The 20,163-nt window shown below is 38.9% G+C and overlaps 1 protein-coding gene and 1 pseudogene across 6 annotated transcripts in view; one reads left to right on the forward strand and one right to left on the reverse strand.

Moving 5' to 3' along the window:
• The window catches only part of PARP11 (poly(ADP-ribose) polymerase family member 11), a 64,477-nt gene that overhangs the window by 18,458 nt on the left and 25,856 nt on the right, over nt 1-20,163 (reverse strand). For 4 of the 6 annotated variants that reach the window (XM_004052522.5, XM_019039434.4, XM_019039435.4 and 1 more), the window contains 2 exons: nt 2,256-2,384; nt 1,276-1,396 (listed from right to left, as the gene is read on the reverse strand). In XM_004052522.5, coding sequence (XP_004052570.1) covers nt 1,276-1,396; nt 2,256-2,384 — 250 coding nt within the window. The remainder of the gene's footprint in view (nt 1-1,275; nt 1,397-2,255; nt 2,385-20,163) is intronic. The other 2 variants (XM_055357821.2, XM_055357822.2) reach the window with 1 other exon arrangement.
• Nucleotides 11,703-15,074, forward strand: LOC109029252 (OTU domain-containing protein 4-like; annotated as a pseudogene).

Consider the following 20,163-nt stretch of genomic DNA (forward strand, 5'->3'; position numbering starts at 1 on the left):
TCACGAGTAAGGATCTAATGGTTTTTAACTCTTGATAATTAAAAAAAAAAAGCAAGAAAAACAACTTTGGTGGGATAATAATTATTGCATATTTGGTTCCATCAATCCCTTACTGGACAAACCCCCTTCACTGTTTCTGGGCCTTGGTTCATCCAAGGGGATTTCCGAACGTTTCACCACCCTACGCAGCCACAATACACTGCTAACACTGCCATAAAGACACTACTCACAGGAATTGAGAAAGAACAGCTAAAGGACCAAGCTGTGTAGCAAACAAAATGTACTTTTATTAAGAAAGCCTCCCATCCAGGTCTTGTTTGCCTCTAAGCAATAAATAGCTGAAACTAACAGCCTGAAACTTGAGGAGCTCAGTTCATCAGGTTTTTCATGGGATACCCCAAAACATGCCCATATAACACAGATGAAATCCAAAGTGGGGCTGATTTCCAGATTATCTGGCTAATCTGTGGAAGAGCCAAATCAATCAGAAAATGACAGAAGGCAATGTCCATTAAAGAAATTGTTTTCTGACAAAGACATCAAGAGAAAGGTAATTCAGCTAAAAGTTGTTCTTCAAACTACTGCCAGCTACCTATGACTTTCTCACTTAACATCTGTTTGATCCTTAAAGTAAAAAAGTTCTGGCCAGGCAAGGTGGCTCACGCCTGTACCCAGCACTTTGGGAGGTGGAGGTGGGTGGATCAGGAGGTCAGGAGTTCAAGACCAGCCTGGTCAACATGATGAAACGCTGTCTCTACTAAAAATACAAAAAAATTAGCCAGGTGTGGGGGCGGGTGCCTGTAATCCCAGCTACTCGGGAGGCTGAGGCAGAAAATTGCTTGAACCCGGGAGGCGGAGGCTGCAGTGAGCCGAGATCATGCCATTGCACACCAGCCTGGGCAACACAGTGAGACGTCTCAAAAAAAAAAAAAAAAAAAAGTAAAAATGTTCTTATCTATTTCAAAAGACTGATGGGATGAATAAAACAACTGATACGGTGTTTTGTGTTCCTTAGAAGACAAGTATTAAATGCACTTAATAGATAAGACAATCTTCACATACATTAATATATACAAACATATAAACACACCTTTTATAAAAGGCAATGTTGCTCAAGATTTTAAAACTTGAATTTTTATAGAGGTATTTTTGTATATAACAAAAAAGATATACTTCACTGTTTGCAAATATATCAACTAATCCTGACCTTCAGAGCTGTAGATTTTATCATATCAATATACTAAAAACACACAACTATTAGGGAAAAAAACATACCTGCAAAGTCTATCTTGTAGCTGAATTTGGAAGTAGTAAAAGAAATGGAGCCACAAGGGTTTGTTTTGAAGCTTTTTTCGATATCTTCACTGCTAACTGAACACTGACTGTTGGTATCCGGCTTTAAGACAAACCAGAAAGTTTCATTTACCAGCTGTTCACATTAATGACTTGGCCACAGAGGTGGTACTGTGGTCATAGAGACAGGGAATGGAGGGACGAGGGAAACTTACTAATCACCTGTTCTAGTTCCCAACACACAGGGAGAATCACAACTAAGCCAGCATATTGAAAATGGTGTAAGGATCTCCAGTGAAGAAACAACTGGTTATAGTCCCCTTCAATAACAGATATATATAGAAATATAGTTATTTTTCCAGATAATTACAATTTTTACAGATTATTCCAATAATTATACTTTCTAAGTGGCTCAAGTTAAATCTTCTTTATATAGTTTAGTAGAGTAAAAAAAAGACTACAGATTTTGAGTGCGGATTCAAATCTCAGTTTAACTAGCTGTGTGACCCTTGACAAATTATGTCAACTTTTATGAGTTTCACTTTCCTTGACTGTAAGACAGAATGTTAACATCTGCTTCCAAGTTACTGTGAGGATAAGGGAGAAAATCAATGTACAACACCTAACATAATACCTGGCATACAGAAGTGTTTAATACGGATTTGTTCTTCCCTTTCTCTTTGTCCACCAAACCAAACTTGGAGTTGCTCAGATGTACTGACACCATGCAACTCTCAGTCACATTCACCCTCTATTGTTTCTTCTAAATAAATGAGTGTGAAAACTTGGGGAAAAGAAAAGGAAAAGCACTAGAAGAATTTCTAACTTTTCTTTTAGTTAAACAATTTTATTTCCTTAAGGTTTGACTTCAAGTTCTATATTTATACTCATTTTACATACATCAGCAAGGTGATGCTAAGTGAATCGAAAACACTTCTGCTAAATTAAAGGAAAGGAGGTACCTGAAACATATGCCACTTCCCACATTCTGCCAAGTAAAACCAGCCCCACTGGGTATCTGACGTGTCCATGTCATCCACTTCATTGTTTGTTGTTTTAGAAAATAATTCTTCTGCTTTGTGAAACATCTCCTGAAAAGCCAGAAGGAGGTGGAGGAAGAAATAATTCTATTAATAACAAGTATGCTTTTTACAGATCATTTTACTTCTTTACAAAGAGTGGTATTCAAGTGTCTTTCCTCCCATGACACTTTAAAAACAGCTTTCTGTCTTTCATATTGGCTCTGAAGATAAACATTAAAAATGTTGGACATCATTGCTTAACAACTTAGGCAAGTAATAATAATCTTAGGTAGAATATGCCAGTGTCTATTCAACCATTTAAGTAAGCTATATCAACATCAATAAGCACTTCAGGTTTCAGCATAGCCCCAAGCATTTTCAGTTTTATCTTATGCTCATGTATTCGGTCAAAAGGACCCATGCTATCACACTGGTTAAGATCAAATGCATCTAATTTTTATTTTAAACAGTCATTTTATTTAATGGCATGGAAAGATATTTATATGGTGTTGAGTGTAAAAGATTACAAAAAAATAGAAATAGTATAATCCAGTTTTAATAAAAATATACTTACTCCTGTGAATGTGTGTGTCTGTATCTGTATAAGTGTATGTAAATGTTTACACACATATATAGAAAAAAGTCTGGATGTATATATAACAATCTACCACCAGTTTTTCTAAGTGTCAGGATAAAATAACAATAATAGTAACCTTTATATGACTTACTACGTGCCAGCTACTGTTCTAAGGACTACACAGATGATAATTCATTTAGGTCTCACAACAACCTAGAGACAGGTACTATCAGTACCCCAAATTTATAAATGAGGAAACTAAGGCATAGAGAGGTCATACAATGAGGAAGTCACGATTCAAACCCAACATCCTGGCTTCAGGGTCTATGCACTTAGCTGCCGTCATATACTGTCTTATACTTCATTATCAATGATTTCATAATTTTAGCTATACTAATTAACTCACATATGCATTATCTTTGAAAAGTTTTAAACATTCTTGGTTGGGTATTGTAATGAAGAAGTCTCTAGAAAGGAGACAAAGAGGCTGGTCAAAGAAAATTAAACTCAATCTGGAATTTGGCTTCCTGTCCTCATTCTTTGAGGGTTTTTAAATTATTAAGTTTATACAACTACTACATAAAAAATATTCTTCTTGCAAAAAATCAGAACTTTCAAAATAAAGCTAAAGACTTTTTTAACCATCACTTCCATTCCTGGTACCTTCTCGCCTTTCTTCTCCAGGGTTAGCCAATGCTATAATTTCACTGCATATCTTTCAGATCTCTCTCTCTCTCTCACTCTGTGTTTGTGTGTGTATAATTATACACATATAAAAACATATAGAGTTATTGATGATTTGTTAAAAATTTGATTTCCTGTATCATTGATTTTTTTAACAAAGAATATGTACTACTGGGTAATTCAGAAAATATTTGCCTTTTAATTTCATCATTTAAAATGTCCATCCTATTTTTAGAAGCTGTAGTAACTTGGAATAAGTTTCTATTACCTTGTCTAGGCCACAGTTGGCTCTTCACAAAATGAAAAATGATAGACTCCCTCCTCATTGGGATGTTGTTATAAATGAATGAGACAATGTTATAAATGAATGAGACAAGTACAGTGCCTGACCTCAATGAAGGGGGTTTGTTATTTTTTATATATGTTTGGAAACTCAAGCAATGCTTTATGATTATTTCCCATTTTTTTCTTCATGTTTTAAATTTGGTTGGCTTCTAAGAAATGAAAAATAGAACACCCTAGGATCAAAGCCTTCTGGTTTAGGACCCACTATTTACCTTATATATTTTAACCACATAATAAAGACAATGATTTAAAGTTTAAGACCAAACTGTCCAGTAAACTATTCACAATTCCTACTGCTTTTTTTTAATTAATGTTCATTTCATTGGGCCATTTAACTGTGAGAAAGAAGGAAAGAAAGTGTGACCTAAATTTAGTTTTTCTTCTGAAAATAACCAGAAAAATTTGGAAGAATGAGATTGGAGCTAATAGTTAAGAAAAATATTTGCCTTACGAGTTCTATCTTTTCTCTACTAGAAAAGAGAATAGAAAATAGGAAAGTTCCCTTTATACGGCATACATATAACATGTGTGCTCCGCTATAAAACACCTTACCTAAGACTTCGCTTTAGGCCAGGTTATAAATGAAAGTGTTTCAGCAACAGCCTTTCAGAGCTTTCTGTTATAAATCGCTTTGGGTGGGACAGGTACCATTGTATTGAACATTCCTAAAGCACTTCAAATCTTATAAAATTCCTTATCAAATTACACTATTTTTTTCGTCCACAATCCAATGTGCAGGAAAGATAAGTGATTATTTTCCAGTTAAAGTCAGGAAAAAAACCGAAGCAGAGAATAATACAATTTTTTGTCTAGCTTCACAGCTAGCAGTACAGAGAATATTAAAGCAACACCTAAGGCCTCCTGAACATCACTTCTTCCCCTAAGTTACCAAGCCCCACTGTCTCCTTTTCACACATGTACAGTTATTTCTCCTCTCCTATGTTGCTAACATTTAGTTTAATTGCTTTGCTTCACAGATGCTCTGGGTTTCTTAAAAAAGATGCATTTTATAAGATTAAACATTTCAATTTTCTACAGTAAGTTTTCTCTCCAAAGAAATGACTATTTTGCATAATTATGCTCAAAGAGTTAAGTCAAATTTAAATTAATAACTTTAAAATACCGCAACCATAGTAAGAATGGCTTTAGGCTAGGACACATTTATAGGTAATAAAAAGAATATTCACCAGTTATCGGTTATGAAGCAGGTATTTAATAATGTTAGATGAATGAACTTGTTCAGTCACAATGCCATATCCTGTCTGATTTTCCTGTTTGTAATTAGAAGCAGGCTGGGAAGAAGAAAAAGCTAGTACAAAGCGGCAAAGCATTTTGTAAAGTTTCAAGGGCAATGGGTATGCTGGTAGAGCCTGTCTGTAATGTTATCTGTTACAAAGAGAATCTTTATTTACAGAGCCTGGGAACAGTCAGTCTGAATCATCAAATTGAAAAGCTGTGTGGAAAATGAGTTTAAAGTCAAAATCCTGGTCTATATAAGGAAAATAAGGCTGCCTTCCAGACTGGTTTCAAGTTTTCTGATATAAATTTTAGTTTACTACAACAAAGTATAATTTATTTTGTTAGCATGAGTATAGTATCTTCAGGAAATCATATTTGGTAATAATAACTTCCTTGCCTCTACATATAAAGAAGATCTCAAACCTGATCGTAAAAGCTTAAAAATGAACGAGAACTTCCAGAATGACAGAATAAGGAGCTCAGTGGAACTGGCAAAACTACATTTTAAAAACTAGTAGGCCGGGCGTGGTAGCTCACACCAGTTATCCCAGGGCTTTGGTGAGGCTGAGAAGGGAGGTTTGCATGAGGCCAGGAGTTTGAGGCAAGCCTGGCAACATAGTGAGACTCCATCTCTACAAAAAAATAAGATAAAAATTACTCAGGCCTGCTCATGCATGCTTGTAGTCCTAGCCACTTGAGAGGCTGAGATGGAAGGATTACTTGAGCCTAGGAGTTTGAGGCTGCAGTGAGCTAACACCACGCCACTGCACTCCAGCTTGACACAGCAGAACCCTGCCTCACAAAAATTAATTAATTAAAAATTAAAAACTGCTGAAAATTATTTTAAAAAACAAACATTTAAAGTCTCTGGAAACTGTACTAAGGGCATACAAAAAGTGGAGAAACATTCACTCAAGAAAATGTACTCAATCTCAGAACAAGTCAGAGTCTGTGGCGTTTGAGTTACAAACTGCACCATTCCCCACATCCTACCAGGTCTGTATTATGAAGGCTCTACCTGCGGTATATGTAGCCGAAAGACAGGCAGAGGGCTCCCTCTCCCTCAGGCTTCCAGACTGTGGCTAGCTGTACCCCGGGAAGGGCAGGCTGCTGGTGTTTCTCCTCTCCTTCAGCCCAGAGGTGCAGAAGCTCTGTTCTGGAGAGGTGACACAGAGGACCCGCCTCTCTTTCCCTACACAGCCCCTATTCAAAAGGTAGAATTTCCATTCCAGCTACAGCAGGCTGCAAACATTGGGCCCTGACTGCCACCGCCCCAACTTGCTCCCAGAGTAGAGGTTTTGTGCCAGGAGCAGTCAGCTAAGAAGACCAAGGGCTGCTACCAGCACTCCACTGCCCACTCTAAGGATGGAGTGTTACTCTGGGGAAAAAAGACTCTCACCTTCAGCCCCAGGAGCAGTGGCATGGAGACTTTGCTCAGGGGTAAAGACGGGCCATAAGGACAAAGAGCTCTACATTTCCACCTGAGAGGATTGACTTTATTTGGAACAGAGAGCAGAACCCCATGCCTAAGGGCATTATCAAAAACAGTGGGCCAGGTGTGGTGGTTCATGCCTGTAATCCCAGCACTCTGGGAGGCCAAGATGGGCAGATCACCTGAGGCCAGGAGTTTGAGACCAGCCTGGCCAACATGGTGAAACCCCAACTCTACAAAAAATACAAAACATTAGCCAGGTGTGGTGGTGTGCACCTGTAGTTCCAGCTACTCAGGAGGCTGAGACAAGAGAACTGATTGAACCCAGGAGGCAAAGGTTTCAGTGAGCCAAGATCACACCATTGCACTCCAGCCTGGGCGACAAGAGCGACACTCTATCTCAAAAAAAAAAAAAAAAAAGAAAGAAAGAAAGAAAGAAAGAAAGAAAACAGTGGAAATCTTAACGAAAAACAATTAAGAAAGGCTAGGAGCTCCAATATAAGCAGAAAGGCAGAGCAGGCAGAAGTTTAATGCAGAGAACCAGAGACAGCCAAGAAGAGTCCTCTTAGATCATAGAGGAGTCAGAAAGGCAGTATAAAAACACTAGGCTGTATACACCCAGGAATGATCAGGGCAGAACATGGGGCAGTCTTGAAAACATTCTCTAAGCTATACACATACCCATTGACAGAGGGTAGAAACTTCACTGTCACAAGAGTCTTAATCACAACCTCTGGCCAAACACAACTTAACAGAAGCTACTCTGACCCAGGGGTAATTCCTATGAAGCCAGGGTTAAATGAAACAGCACTATCATCCCTGACAGTCTGGAATACTGTGTACATGCTCAAGGTTGGGCCCTCTCAGGAACTAACTTCCAAGCTACTAGCACCTGGCTAAATGTAGGACAAAAAAAAAAAAAAAATGTAAACTCCCTGAACTATAATAGCAGCCACCAAGCCACACACACATTTAACACTTAAGGGTAATAATCTAACTATCTAAGGGAATGTAAGCACAACCTGTGACCAGTACATAGTCTATGCCAATCCAGAAATGCCACATAAGTAGTCAGGTTAAGAGATTAAGAACAATGGGGAAAAGTCTGAGCTGGGATATCAGAAGCTACACACTGTGAGGAAAATGGACTTTACAGAATTTGTTCAGCTGTATCACTAAACACATAAACCAATAACCAAACAAACAACCACAATAGGGATCAGTATCCAGAGTTGCTATGTTACTTAAAATATCCAGTTTTCAACAAAAAAATTATGAGACATAAAAAAACTTCATAAAGATGTGATCAATACACATAGAAAACCAAAAGAAGCTGCCTCTAGATGAGGCACAGGTGGTAGACTGGGCAAACAAACACTTCAAAGCAATTATTACAAATATGTTCAAAGACATAAATGAAACTTTGCTTAACAGGTTAAGGGAAATGATGACAATGTCTCATCAAATAAATAATATCAATAAAGAGAGAAATAATTTAAAATAATCAAATGGAAATTCTGGAGTTGAAAAGTGTAGTAAGTAAAATGAAAAACTCTAGAAAGGCTCAGTGGTAGATTTGTGAACAAGAAAATATCAGCAAACTTGAACATAAATTAATAGACATTATGTAATAGATGAAATGCAAGAAAGGAAAGAAAAAATTGCAGAGAAATAAACAGAGCATTAGAGAAATGTGGGATACCATTAAGTGCACCAACATATAAATAACTACGGTATCAGAAGCAGAGGAGAGAGAAAAAGGCACAGGAAAAACTTTAAAGAAAGTAAAACTATCCAAATTTGTAAATTTTATATATATATACACACACACACACATATATATATACACACACTCACACACATATATATGTGTGTGTGTATAGATATAAATCTACACATCCAAGAAGCTCAATAAATTCCAAAAGGGAAAAACACAGAGATCCAAATGCAGACACATCAAAGTCAAAATTTCGAAAGCCAAAGACAAACAGAAAATCTTAAAATCAGCAAGAGAAAAACAACTGATCACATATAAGAGAATCCTAATGAGATTAACAGCTGACTTCTCATCAGAAACCCTAGAGACCAAAAGTTAGGAGACAACATTCTCAAAATACATAAAGTAAAAAACAAACAAAAAAAAGCGCCTATCAACCAAGAATCTTATACTAGCAAAACTATCTTTCAAAAATGAAGGTGAAATAAAGATATTGCCACAATTACAAAAACTGAGAGAATTCACTGCTAGCAAACCTGCTTTACAAGAAATAATAAAGGAAGTTTATCAGGCTGAAATGATACTAGGCATTAGTAATAATCCATGGGGGATAAAAAAGAACAAAAGAGCGCTGGTAAAAGGTATAATTGCTGATTTCTCCTTTCATCTCTTGACTGATTTAAAAGTAACTACATAAACCAATACATGAACTGCCAGTTCCAAGATGGTGGCACAGAAGAAAGCTGGCTTTGCTCCCTGCCCCCACAGAAAACCAAAACCAAATACACAGCACCAAGATTATCGCCAGCAATATCCCAGAATGCAAATATTATGTAGGGAGAGACAGTTCCCAGGGACACAGAGGAATGAAAAAACTCTGAGCAGACAGTAATGGAATTGGATTTCCTTACCCATGATGCCTCACCACAAAATCAGCCCAGCATCAAGCATACAGAAAACTTTCCCCTGATTCATGATTTCTACACTGGAAAAAGTGAGATTAAGGTGGCCAACCAGCTTTCCCACCATCTTGGGTTCCCTGACAGAAGACCTGTCCCTACCTCAATCTACAGGAAGCACTGGGAGTACCTGAAGGGAGAACTATCCCTGAAAACAGCCAGAGACAAAGGAGTCATGTAGGACTACAATCCCTAACCCTGGAAACTGCTCTGTAACTCAATCAAAGGAGACACCAAATCAGAGTGGCTATTCAGCAACACCACATTGTAGGAGCTTCACTCCACAGGTTTCCCAGGCACAAACTCCAAGTCAGCCTTCCCGCACTGCCAGGATAACCTCTCTGGTACCTCTCCCACTCAGCATGGGCAGTGTCCTAATTATTTACTAGAGCTGAGAAAAACCTGAGTGTAAGGCACCATCTAGTGCTTAAAACGAGGCAGGCCTAGTGGGTAAAAAAAGATGCTCAACAGCTAAATTACAAAGATCTCTAATCTCTCTATAGTACAACTTGTTGAATCTACAAGATGTGTTTGAAAGTCTTGCGGTAACCATAATGCAAAAACCTATAATAGACCCACTAAAAATAAAAACCAATGAGTTAAAACATACGACCAGAGAAAATCACTTAACTAGAAAGGAAGATGTAAGAAAGGAAGAGAACAGTTACAAAACAACCAGAAAATAAGCAACAAAATGAACTAGTAAGGACAACTTTATAAATAATAACCCTGAATGCAAATGGACTCACTTCTCGAATTAAAGAGCACAGAGTGGCTGAATGGGGAAGAAAAAAAAAAAAAAAAAAAAAACAAGATCCAAATATATACTACCTACAAGAAACCGACCTCACCTATAAAGACACACATGAGGATGAAAGTGAAGGGATAAAGATGTTCCACGCAATTGAAAAAAACAAAGAAGAGCAAAGAGTAGCTATATTTATAAAGAGATAAAATAGACTATGAACAAGGCCTGTAAAAAGAGATAAGAAAGGTCAATAAATAATGATAATGGGGTCAACGAAGCAAGTGGACATAATAATTATAAATATCTATGCACTCAACACCCAAGATCTTAAGTATATAAAACAAACATTAATAGACTTAAAGTGAGGGGTAGACTGCAATACAGCAAAAGTAAGAAACTTAAAAAAATAATAAGAAAAAGGGACTTCCAGACAGAAAATCAACAACAACAACAACAAAAACAAAAAACACATCAGATTTAAACTACATACTAGATCAAATAGGCCTGTAGTTTACAGAACATTTCACTCAATTGCTGGAGAATACACATTCTTTTCATCAACACATGAAATATTCTTCAGAATAGGCCATATCTTAGGCCACAAAAAGTCTCAACAATTTCAAAAAAGCAGAAATCATATCACTTATCTTTTCTGACCACAATGAAACTAGAAACCAAAGAAAGGAGGAACTTTGGAAACTACACAAAAACATGGAAATTAAACAACGTGCTCCAAAATGACCAACTAGCCAATGAAGAAATTAAGAAGGAAATTTAAAATTTCTTAAAGCAAATGAAAGTGGAGATACAAAATACCAAAATCTATGGGATACAACAAAAGCAGTACTAAAAGAGAAGTTTATAGCAATAAACAGCTGTATCAAAAAAGGACACTTCTAAAAAAAGAAAACAATCTAACAATGCACACCTTAAGGAACTAGAAAAGCAAAAATAAACCAAATCCAAAATTAACAGAAGGAAATAATAAATACCAGAGCATAAATAAAATTGAGACTTAAAAAGCAATATAAAAGATCAATGGTGCAAAAAGCCACATTTTTCAAAAGATAAACAAAAATGGACAATTCTTAGTCTTAGCAAGACTAAGAAAAAAAGAGAAGATCCAGGGGGAGCCCCCACCCGCTCGCCGCCCCTCCGGCGCCCTCCAGCGAGGTGGGGAAACGAAAGGCCACGTCTTTCTTTTTTGGCTTCCTCGGCTCCTGGCGTGGGGAGCGCACGGGGGACGCAGGCACCGCTTCGCCTGAGCCGGCCCAGCGTGCGCGCCTGGGCCGGGGTTTTTCTCGCTTCACACCGGTACAGACGAGGAAACTTGTGGGGGCGGCGACCCCCGGCCTGGGTCCTGAGTCAGGCAGCGAGGCCGTCGGGAAGTGACTACTCACTCTCCGGGTTTTCCTTAATCCCGCTCCCCCCGTTTGTCGTGGGCGCGTGTTCGCTCCGCGGCGGCGGCCGCGTGCACGGACAGCCATGCATTAGGCAGGGCTCCCCTATGCGCCAGGAGAGCGAGGACCGCTGCCTCGGGCCGCCTGCCACCTGCCGCCTGCCGCCGCTCGCGGAGCCCGAGCCCCAGCCCGAGCCGCCGCCTGCCCCAGGCCAGGGCGTCGAGCAGCCGGCGGCCTGGCCATGTGGGGCTAGCCCTCGCGCCTGGCCTGCAGCAGGACCAGCAACATGGAGGCGGCCTTCGGCGTCCCCGACGGCGAGGACCAGAGCGGCGCGGGGCCGACGCGACGCCCATGGACGCCCATCTGCGGAAACTGGGCTTGTATCGGAAACTGGTCGCCAAGGACGGGTCGTGCCTGTTCCGGGCCGTGGCGGAGCAGGTATTGCACTCTCAGTCTCGCCATGTTGAAGTCAGAATGGCCTGTATTCACTGTCTTCGAGAGAACAGAGAGAAATTTGAAGCGTTTATAGAAGGATCATTTGAAGAATATTTAAAGCACTTGGAAAATCCACAGGAATGGGTAGGACAAATGGAAATAAGTGCCCTTTCTCTTATGTACAGGAAAGATTTTATAACTAATCGGGAACCTAATGTTTCTCCTTCACAAGTAACTGAAAATAATTTTCCTGAAAAGGTGTTACTGTGTTTTTCAAATGGAAATCATTATGATATTGTGTATCTCATAAAGCATAAAGAAAGCTCTGCTATGTGTCAGTCTCTCCTTTATGAATTGCTGTATGAGAAGGTATTTAAAACTGATGTTAGTAAAATTGTGATGGAACTAGACACGTTGGAAGTAGCTGATGAAGACAACAGTGAAATACCAGATTCAGAGGATGACAGTTGCAAGAGTGAAACTGCTGTTGCTGCTGCTGCTGTGAAAGGATTTAAACCTTTGTCGGGCAACGAGCAGCTGAAGAACAATGGGAACTCTACTAGCCTGCCTTTGGCTAGAAAGGTTCTTAAGTCACTCAATCCTGCAGTCTATGGAAATGTGGAATATGAAATTTGGCTGAAGTCTAAACAAGCTCAGCAAAAACGTGATTATTCCATTGCTGCTGGCTTACAATATGAAGTTGGAGACAAATGTCAAGTTAGGTTGGATCACAATGGAAAATTTTTGAATGCAGATGTTCAAAGAGTTCATTCTGAGAATGGACCAGTTTTGGTTGAAGAACTGGGAAAGAGGACACATCAAAGAACCTCAAGGCACCTCCCCCAGAAAACTGGAACACAGTGTCAGGGAAGAAGATGAAAAAACCTTCCACTTCTGGACAAAATTTCCATTCTGATATGGATTACAGAGGGCCAAAGAATCCAAGCAAGCCAATAAAAGCCCCATTAGCACTACCTCCTCGACTGCAGCATCCTTCAGGAGTAAGACAACGTGAGTTCTCTAGTCATTCTTCAGGGTCACAGTCTCAGAAATTCTCCAGTGAGCACAAAAATCTTAGCCGGACACCTTCACAGATCATAAGAAAACCTGATCGTGAAAGAGTTGAGGATTTTGATCACACAAGTCGAGAATCTAACTATTTCGGCCTTTCCCCAGAAGAGCGCAGAGAGAAGCAAGTTATAGAAGAATCCCGTTTACTCTATGAGATTCAGAACAGAGATGAACAGGCTTTCCCAGCCCTTTCCAGCTGATCAGTCAGTCAGTCAGCTTCTCAGAGTAGCAATCCATGTGTCCAGAGAAAATCATCAATCACATGTAAGTGATAGAAAAGGAAACAGGCAGAGAATGGATACAGAAGAATGAAAAGACAAAGACTCTATTCATGGACATAGTTGGATAAAAGACCCGAACCAAGCATATTGGAGAATATTACTGATGATAAATATGCAACAGTTTCATCACCATCAAAGTCAAAGAAGTTGGAGTGTCCTTCTCCTGCAGAACAAAAGCCAGCAGAACATGTGTCTTTGTCAAATCCAGCTCCCCTTCTAGTTTCTCCAGAGGTACATCTAACTCCTGCGGTGCCTTCTTTACCAGCCACTGTGCCAGCCTGGCCAAGTGAACCTACAACTTTTGGACCAACAGGTGTCCCTGCTCCAATTCCTGTTTTGTCAGTGACACAGACTTTGACCACTGGACCTGATTCTGCTGTATCCCAAGCTCATTTAACACCCTCTCCAGTTCCTGTGTCAATACAGGCAGTTAACCAGCCCTTGATGCCTTTGCCTCAGACACTGAGCCTTTATCAAGACCCACTCTATCCTGGGTTTCCTTGTAATGAAAAGGGAGATCGAGCCATTGTACCACCTTCTTCACTGTGTCAGACTGGGGAGGACCTACCTAAAGATAAGAATATTCTTCGATTCTTCTTCAATCTTGGTGTGAAGGCATACAGTTGTCCTGTGTGGGCCCCACATTCTTACCTGTACCCTCTGCACCAGGCCTACCTGGCAGCCTGCAGGATGTACCCAAAGGTCCCTGTCCCTGTTTATCCTCATAATCCCTGGTTCAAAGAGGCTCCTGCCGCTCAGAATGAAAGTGATTGTACCTGTACTGATGCCCACTTTCCTATGCAGACTGAGGCCAGTGCTAATGGTCAAATGCTACAGCCAGTGATTGGACCGCCGACATTTTCTTCACCTCTGGTTATCCCTCCATCTGAAGTGTCCAAAAGTCATGGACAATTGTCTTACCAGGCTGATCTTGAATCTGAGACCCCTGGGCAGCTTCTGCATGCTGATTACGAAGAGTCATTAAGTGGCAAGAATATGTTCCCCCAGCCATCTTTTGGACCCAATCCATTCTTAGGCCCAATTCCTATTGCACCTCCTTTCTTTCCTCATGTTTGGCATGGGTACCCTTTTCAGGGATTCACAGAAAATCCAGTAATGAGGCAGAATATTGTCCTGCCCTCTGATGAGAAAGGAGAATTGGATCTGTCTCTGGAAAATCTGGATCTGTCTAAAGATTGTGGTTCAGTTTCCACAGTAGATGAGTTTCCAGAAGCCAGGAGTGAACATGTACATTCTCTCCCTGAAGCAAGTGTGAGCAGTAAGCCAGACGAAGGCCGGACAGAGCAATCCTCCCAGACACGAAAGGCAGATATGGCATTGGCTTCCATCCCTCCTGTAGCAGAGGGAAAGGCTCATCCTCCCACTCAGATTCTAAACAGAGAGAGAGAGAAACTGTGCCTGTTGAACTTGAACCTAAAAGGACCATTCAAAGTCTGAAAGAAAAAACAGAAAAAGTAAAAGATCCTAAGACTGCTGCTGATGTGGTCAGCCCTGGGGCCAACTCTGTGGATAGCAGAGTGCAAAGACCAAAAGAAGAGAGTTCAGAAAATGAAAATGAAGTGTCATATTTTGAGAAGTGGTAGGTCCAAGCAGTTCTATAATCAAACTTATGGAAGCAGGCAGTACAAAAGTGATTGGGGCTATTCTGGTAGGGGCGGATATCAACATGTGAGAAGTGAGGAGTCCTGGAAAGGACAGCCAAGCAGAAGTCGGGATGAAGGTTATCAGTACCATCAGAATGTCAGAGGACGACCATTTAGGGGAGATAGGAGGAGATCAGGGATGGGAGATGGCCATAGGGGACAGCACACTTGATGGTTGCTGCCAAAGTATTTTCTAACAGAAACTCTTAGGTGGAACGTTTCTGAAGGCTTTAATAAAAAACTACAATAAAGTAAAAACCCCAGTTGGAACTCTTTCCTCTCCCCAGCCTTCTTACCTTCCCTCCTATACTCGACAAGACATTTTGGACATGAGTACAAGGGGGCAGGTTAATTCCTGGCATTGCCAGTTTTCTTCATTCAGAATCTGTTTATTTATCAAGTGACTGTCCCCGTAAAAAGTAGATGTTTGTTAAAGTATTTTTTATAAACAGCTTAATATAAAACATTATAGATTTAGTGTTTGGCTTTTTTCCTTATAAGTTTATAAGTCTGATTTCAAATGTTGGAAATGTGTGCTTTGTAGTGTTTACTAAAGTGACAAGAAAATACACCATTTGACACACTATAGATTCCAAACATAACGTCGCACCAAATAGAAATGTCTATTTTATTATGCAATGCCTTAGTCATAAACTGGGCTCAAACAATTCTCAGCCTAAAACACTGTTGTCTTTTAAAATGCTTCCAACCCAAAGGCCTTTCATCTCAATATCTGTCAAACTTGAATAATGTCTTCTCTTTAATATTCACATAAGGCAGCCTATTAACTGTGTCTTAGCAATGTTGTATATAGTTCTTTTAATATTCATAAGGTATATTTTTGAATTTTGGTATTTGTTGAGATTGCATAGAAGTATAGTAGGAAATCCAATGAAATGGCTGTTTCCACCAAGAATTCTTAGCACTGGTGTAAATATCATGGTGCCTACTCGAAAGAAATGTAGATGGTATGCATTTTGAAAATAATCTGCATCAGTCAGAACTGCAGAAGTTTTTTAAATGCCACTTTAACACTAATGCACTGACAGATTCTAAATATTTTGTGAGAAGAAATGTTAAAAATTTTTAGCTTGACAGGTTTCTACAGTTACTGTGTGTGTGTATTTTTTTTCCCCTTGCACCATTGGTTATGTATCACTTTCACTTTACACTTGCATGTTCTACTTGTCAGGGCTGGAACTATCGTATAGAAGATAATATGATTGTGACTTCTAGTTCTTTTCTAGAGGATGCTGCTAGAAAATGGTTTTGCTTTGTATTTTATAGCTTGTTACCCTTAGGTAGGTAACATCTTCCATTCTGCTTTCTTCCAGTCTTTGCAGTATTCACTAGAGGTTCCCTTTGCATGTTGTACTCTGTCCTCATTTGGAGATTGAACTCTGAATTAACACAGTATTCATTCATCTGTGTTATTTTGTAAAAATAACTAGCTTATATTCCTTATTTGTACATACCAATGTGAAAATCCACTCTTTTATTATGTTGAGATTATCTTCTGATCAGGAAGTTTGAGTGCTATGCAAATAACATAGTAGTAATTTCTCTTTGCATACCATGTGTAATACACCTAGCCAAAACCAGATGCGGTGACTTTCTTTTTTTGTAAAGCAAATTACTTAAGAAAATACAATTCACTTGAATTTGACAGACTGAAACAGATGAGTTTTCTGGGTTCTCTGATAACCTATGGGAATGTGTGGACGCCAGCTGGGCTCAGTGAATTGCCACTGTACTGTAATAATGGTTATTTACCTCTGTGCTGTTTTAATTACCTAACGTCTGTGTAACTGCTGATTTGAGTAGTGATTAGCATTTAGATAATGTAACAGGATTTTAGAGAGCACTTTGAAAGATAACATTTTATTATGATGGTGCTAGGTAAAAAATTGTAAAGACTGGGATGGTTGTGTGGAAAACATTTTTTGAGAGAATCTATTGAAAGGAATTTGTTGTCACCTTCTAAACTAGAATAGTTGTTGAAGGTACCGCTTAAGCCATTTTTTTCTTAACACTGGTGGCTCAGTTAAGAAATGAGAAGATAGAGGGTCCTCCACTTTCAGCTTATGCTTTTTTTTGTAGGACTAGCTTACCTGATTTTAATGAAAATCACATTTTGATAGAAACACCAGATTTGAAAGTTCAATGTGTTTGATCTCAGGAGTCCAAAATAAGTTGTCGCTTCTAGTGTCCTGCATTTTATTGACTGGGGTTTTATCTCAGCTTCTGAAAATGTTTAAAAATTGGAAGGAAATACTATTCATATCTTCACTGTCACTTTGTCTTACCTCAATTGAGTAACAGAATATATAGCTCCTGAAGGAAACACTGATTTGCTTTCTGTTTCCCATATCTCACCTCTAGGATATGATGGAAGAAGCGCTTGAAAGAGAATTTTAGCAGATGGTACTTTTCTCAGTGACCTCCGGAATAAAAGAACTGACTTTTGATAGTTTTAAAATTAATCTTTGCATGAAGGTTGGTTTCGCTTTTATCCTTTAAGTTTGTCTTTAAATGTATTAATTAGTCCAGGGGATTTTGCCTTATGCTGAGGTCAAACTAAGGCTAAGTAAGCTTTTGTCCTTCATTTTAACTGTTTATGTCATACTGTATGTTGACATATTTATTTATAAGAGAATAGAGGCAAAAGTATAGAACTGAGGATCATTTGTATTTTTGAGTTGGAAATTATGAAACTTCACCATATTATGATCATACATATTTTGAAGAACAGACTGACCAAAGCTCACCTGTTTTTTGTGTTAGGTGCTTTGGCTGAACTTTATTCCAGCCCCCTTTTCCCTTTGGTGTTGTGTATGTCTCTTCATTTCCTCTCAAATAAATCTTCAACTCTTACCCCATGTCTCCTTGGCAGCAGGATGCTGGCATCTGTGTAGTCCTCATACTGTTTACTGATAACCCACAAATTCATTTGTATGGCAGACCTAAGCTCAGACCCTGCCTTGTCCTGGCAAGAGTAGGTTTTCCCAGACCACAATGCCGATATATCTTATTTAATGCAGACTGTATTCTTGCAGTGTGTGGTTTCCTTTGTGACTCAAGGTTGAATTAAAATGCCTGTGAACTGCAAACTTGCTTATGATTGACTTGGTGCAATAAAGTTCCTTTCTAACCATTTCTGGTTTAGAAAACATTCAGCCATACTAGAAACTAGCAATATTTATTTTGGCCTCTTTTGTTTTACCCTTCATTTTTAGATGAGGTAAATGTTTTGTCTTTTACTTAAGGGTACTAAGCAAGGTCCACTGTAGTGTAGCTGAAGAGAATGCGTATTTGGCTACACTATTTCTGTGTACTGTGTTTTGCTTCCGACTTTATGTCTAAATGCTATTGTTTTGTTTAAAATCCTAATAATGTCTCATTTCCAATATGTTATTTTCAAATAACTGAGGTTTTGCTACTAGTGTCAGCCATTTACTCTCCCACTAATTGGGATTATTTTTTAAAAGAGGTCTTTCTCCCCCAAATACAAGTTTTAGAAAATCTTAGAAGAGGAGTGGGTGCATGTCTTAATGCTGGGAAGCAGCAACTTTGGGGTTGAACTTACTTGAATGGATTAAAAATTGCATTGTGTTACAGAGCTAGAAAATTTTGTGTATGAAAAACGATAAGAGCCTTACACTGAGTACAAATAATACTTTAAGAGCATGTGAAGATGTGATCATTTGTGATGTTACTTGTAAAAAAAAGTGTATATACGTATCTTTTGAAGTGTTAAAAGGAAACTAGTACTTTATATTCTTTATCATATCACTTTTTGTAAGTGTTGAATAGATTCCTGTTTATTTTTCTATGTTCTGTTTTGTAGCCTTAAGAAGTGTTTCAAACATATCTGAATGTATAAAACAAGAGTAAATGCCCTACATGGTGTGATGCTGCATTATATATAAAACTGTGTGCATATATTTAAAAAAAAAAAAGAAAAACAGAGAACATCCAAATAAATAAAATCAGAAATGAAAAAGGTGACAACTGAGACCATAAGAAATACAAAGAATTATTAGGGACTATTATGGACAACATGCCAACAAATTGGAAAACTTAGAAGAAATGGATAAATTCCTGGACATATAGAATCTACTATGATTAAATCATAAAGAAATAGAAAACTTGGATTGGGCGCAGTAGCTCACGCCTGTAATCCCAGCACTTTGGGAGGCCAAGGTGGGTGGATCGTGAGGTCAGGAGATCGAGACCATCCTGGCTAACACAGTGAAACCCCGTCTCTACTAAAAATACAAAAAAATTAGCCAGGTGTGGTGGCAGGCGCCTGTAGTCCCAGCTACTCGGGAGGCTGAATCAGGAAAATGGCATGAACCCAGGAGGCAGAGCTTGCAGTGAGCCAAGATTGCGCCACTGCACTCCAGCCTGGGCAACAGAGCGAGATTCCGTCTTAAAAAAAAAAAAAAAGAAAAAGAAAAAGAAAAAAAAAGAAATAGAAAACTTGAATAGGATGGGTGCAGTGGCTCATGCCTGTAATCCCAGCACTTTGGGAGGCTGAGGTAGGAGGATCATTTGTGGCCAGGAGTTCAAGACCAGTCTAGGCAACATAGCAAAACTCTGTCTCTGCACAAAATTTAAAAATTAGCTGGGCATGTGCCTGTGGTCCCAAATACTTGGGAGGCTGAGGTGGGAGTATCACTTGAGCTCTGGCAGTTAAAGCTACAGTGAGCTATGACTGCACCACTGCACTCCAGCCTGGTCAACAGAGAGAGATCCTGTAGGAAGAAAGAAAAAGAAAACAGAAGAAGAGAAAGAAAAGAAGAGGAAAAATAAAGAAAATTAAACCTAAACAAACCAACAATAAGTAACAAGATTGAAGCTGTAATTATGTCTCCCATCAAAGAAAAGCTCAGGACCTGATGGCTTCACTGCTGAATTCTACCAAACATTTAAAGAACTAATGCTAATTCTACTTAAACTCTTCAAAAAAGTTGAAAAGGAGGAAATACTTCAAACTCAATTCTACAAGACAGCATTATCCTGATATCAAAACCCAATAAGGACACAACAAACAAAGAAAACCATAGGCCAATATCACCCATTTACATAGATGCAAAAATCCTCAATAAAATACTAGAAAACTGAATTCAACAACACATTAAAAAAACCATTCACCATGATCAAGTGGGACTCACATCCCAAGGATGCAAGGATGGTTCAACATATGCAAATCAATCAACATGACAGATCACAACAACAGAGAACCAAGAAGAAAAACCATATAATCATTTTAATAGATGCTTTAAAAGCATTT

This window comes from Gorilla gorilla, chromosome 10 (assembly GCF_029281585.2).
Source record: "Gorilla gorilla gorilla isolate KB3781 chromosome 10, NHGRI_mGorGor1-v2.1_pri, whole genome shotgun sequence".
NCBI lineage: Eukaryota > Metazoa > Chordata > Mammalia > Primates > Hominidae > Gorilla > Gorilla gorilla.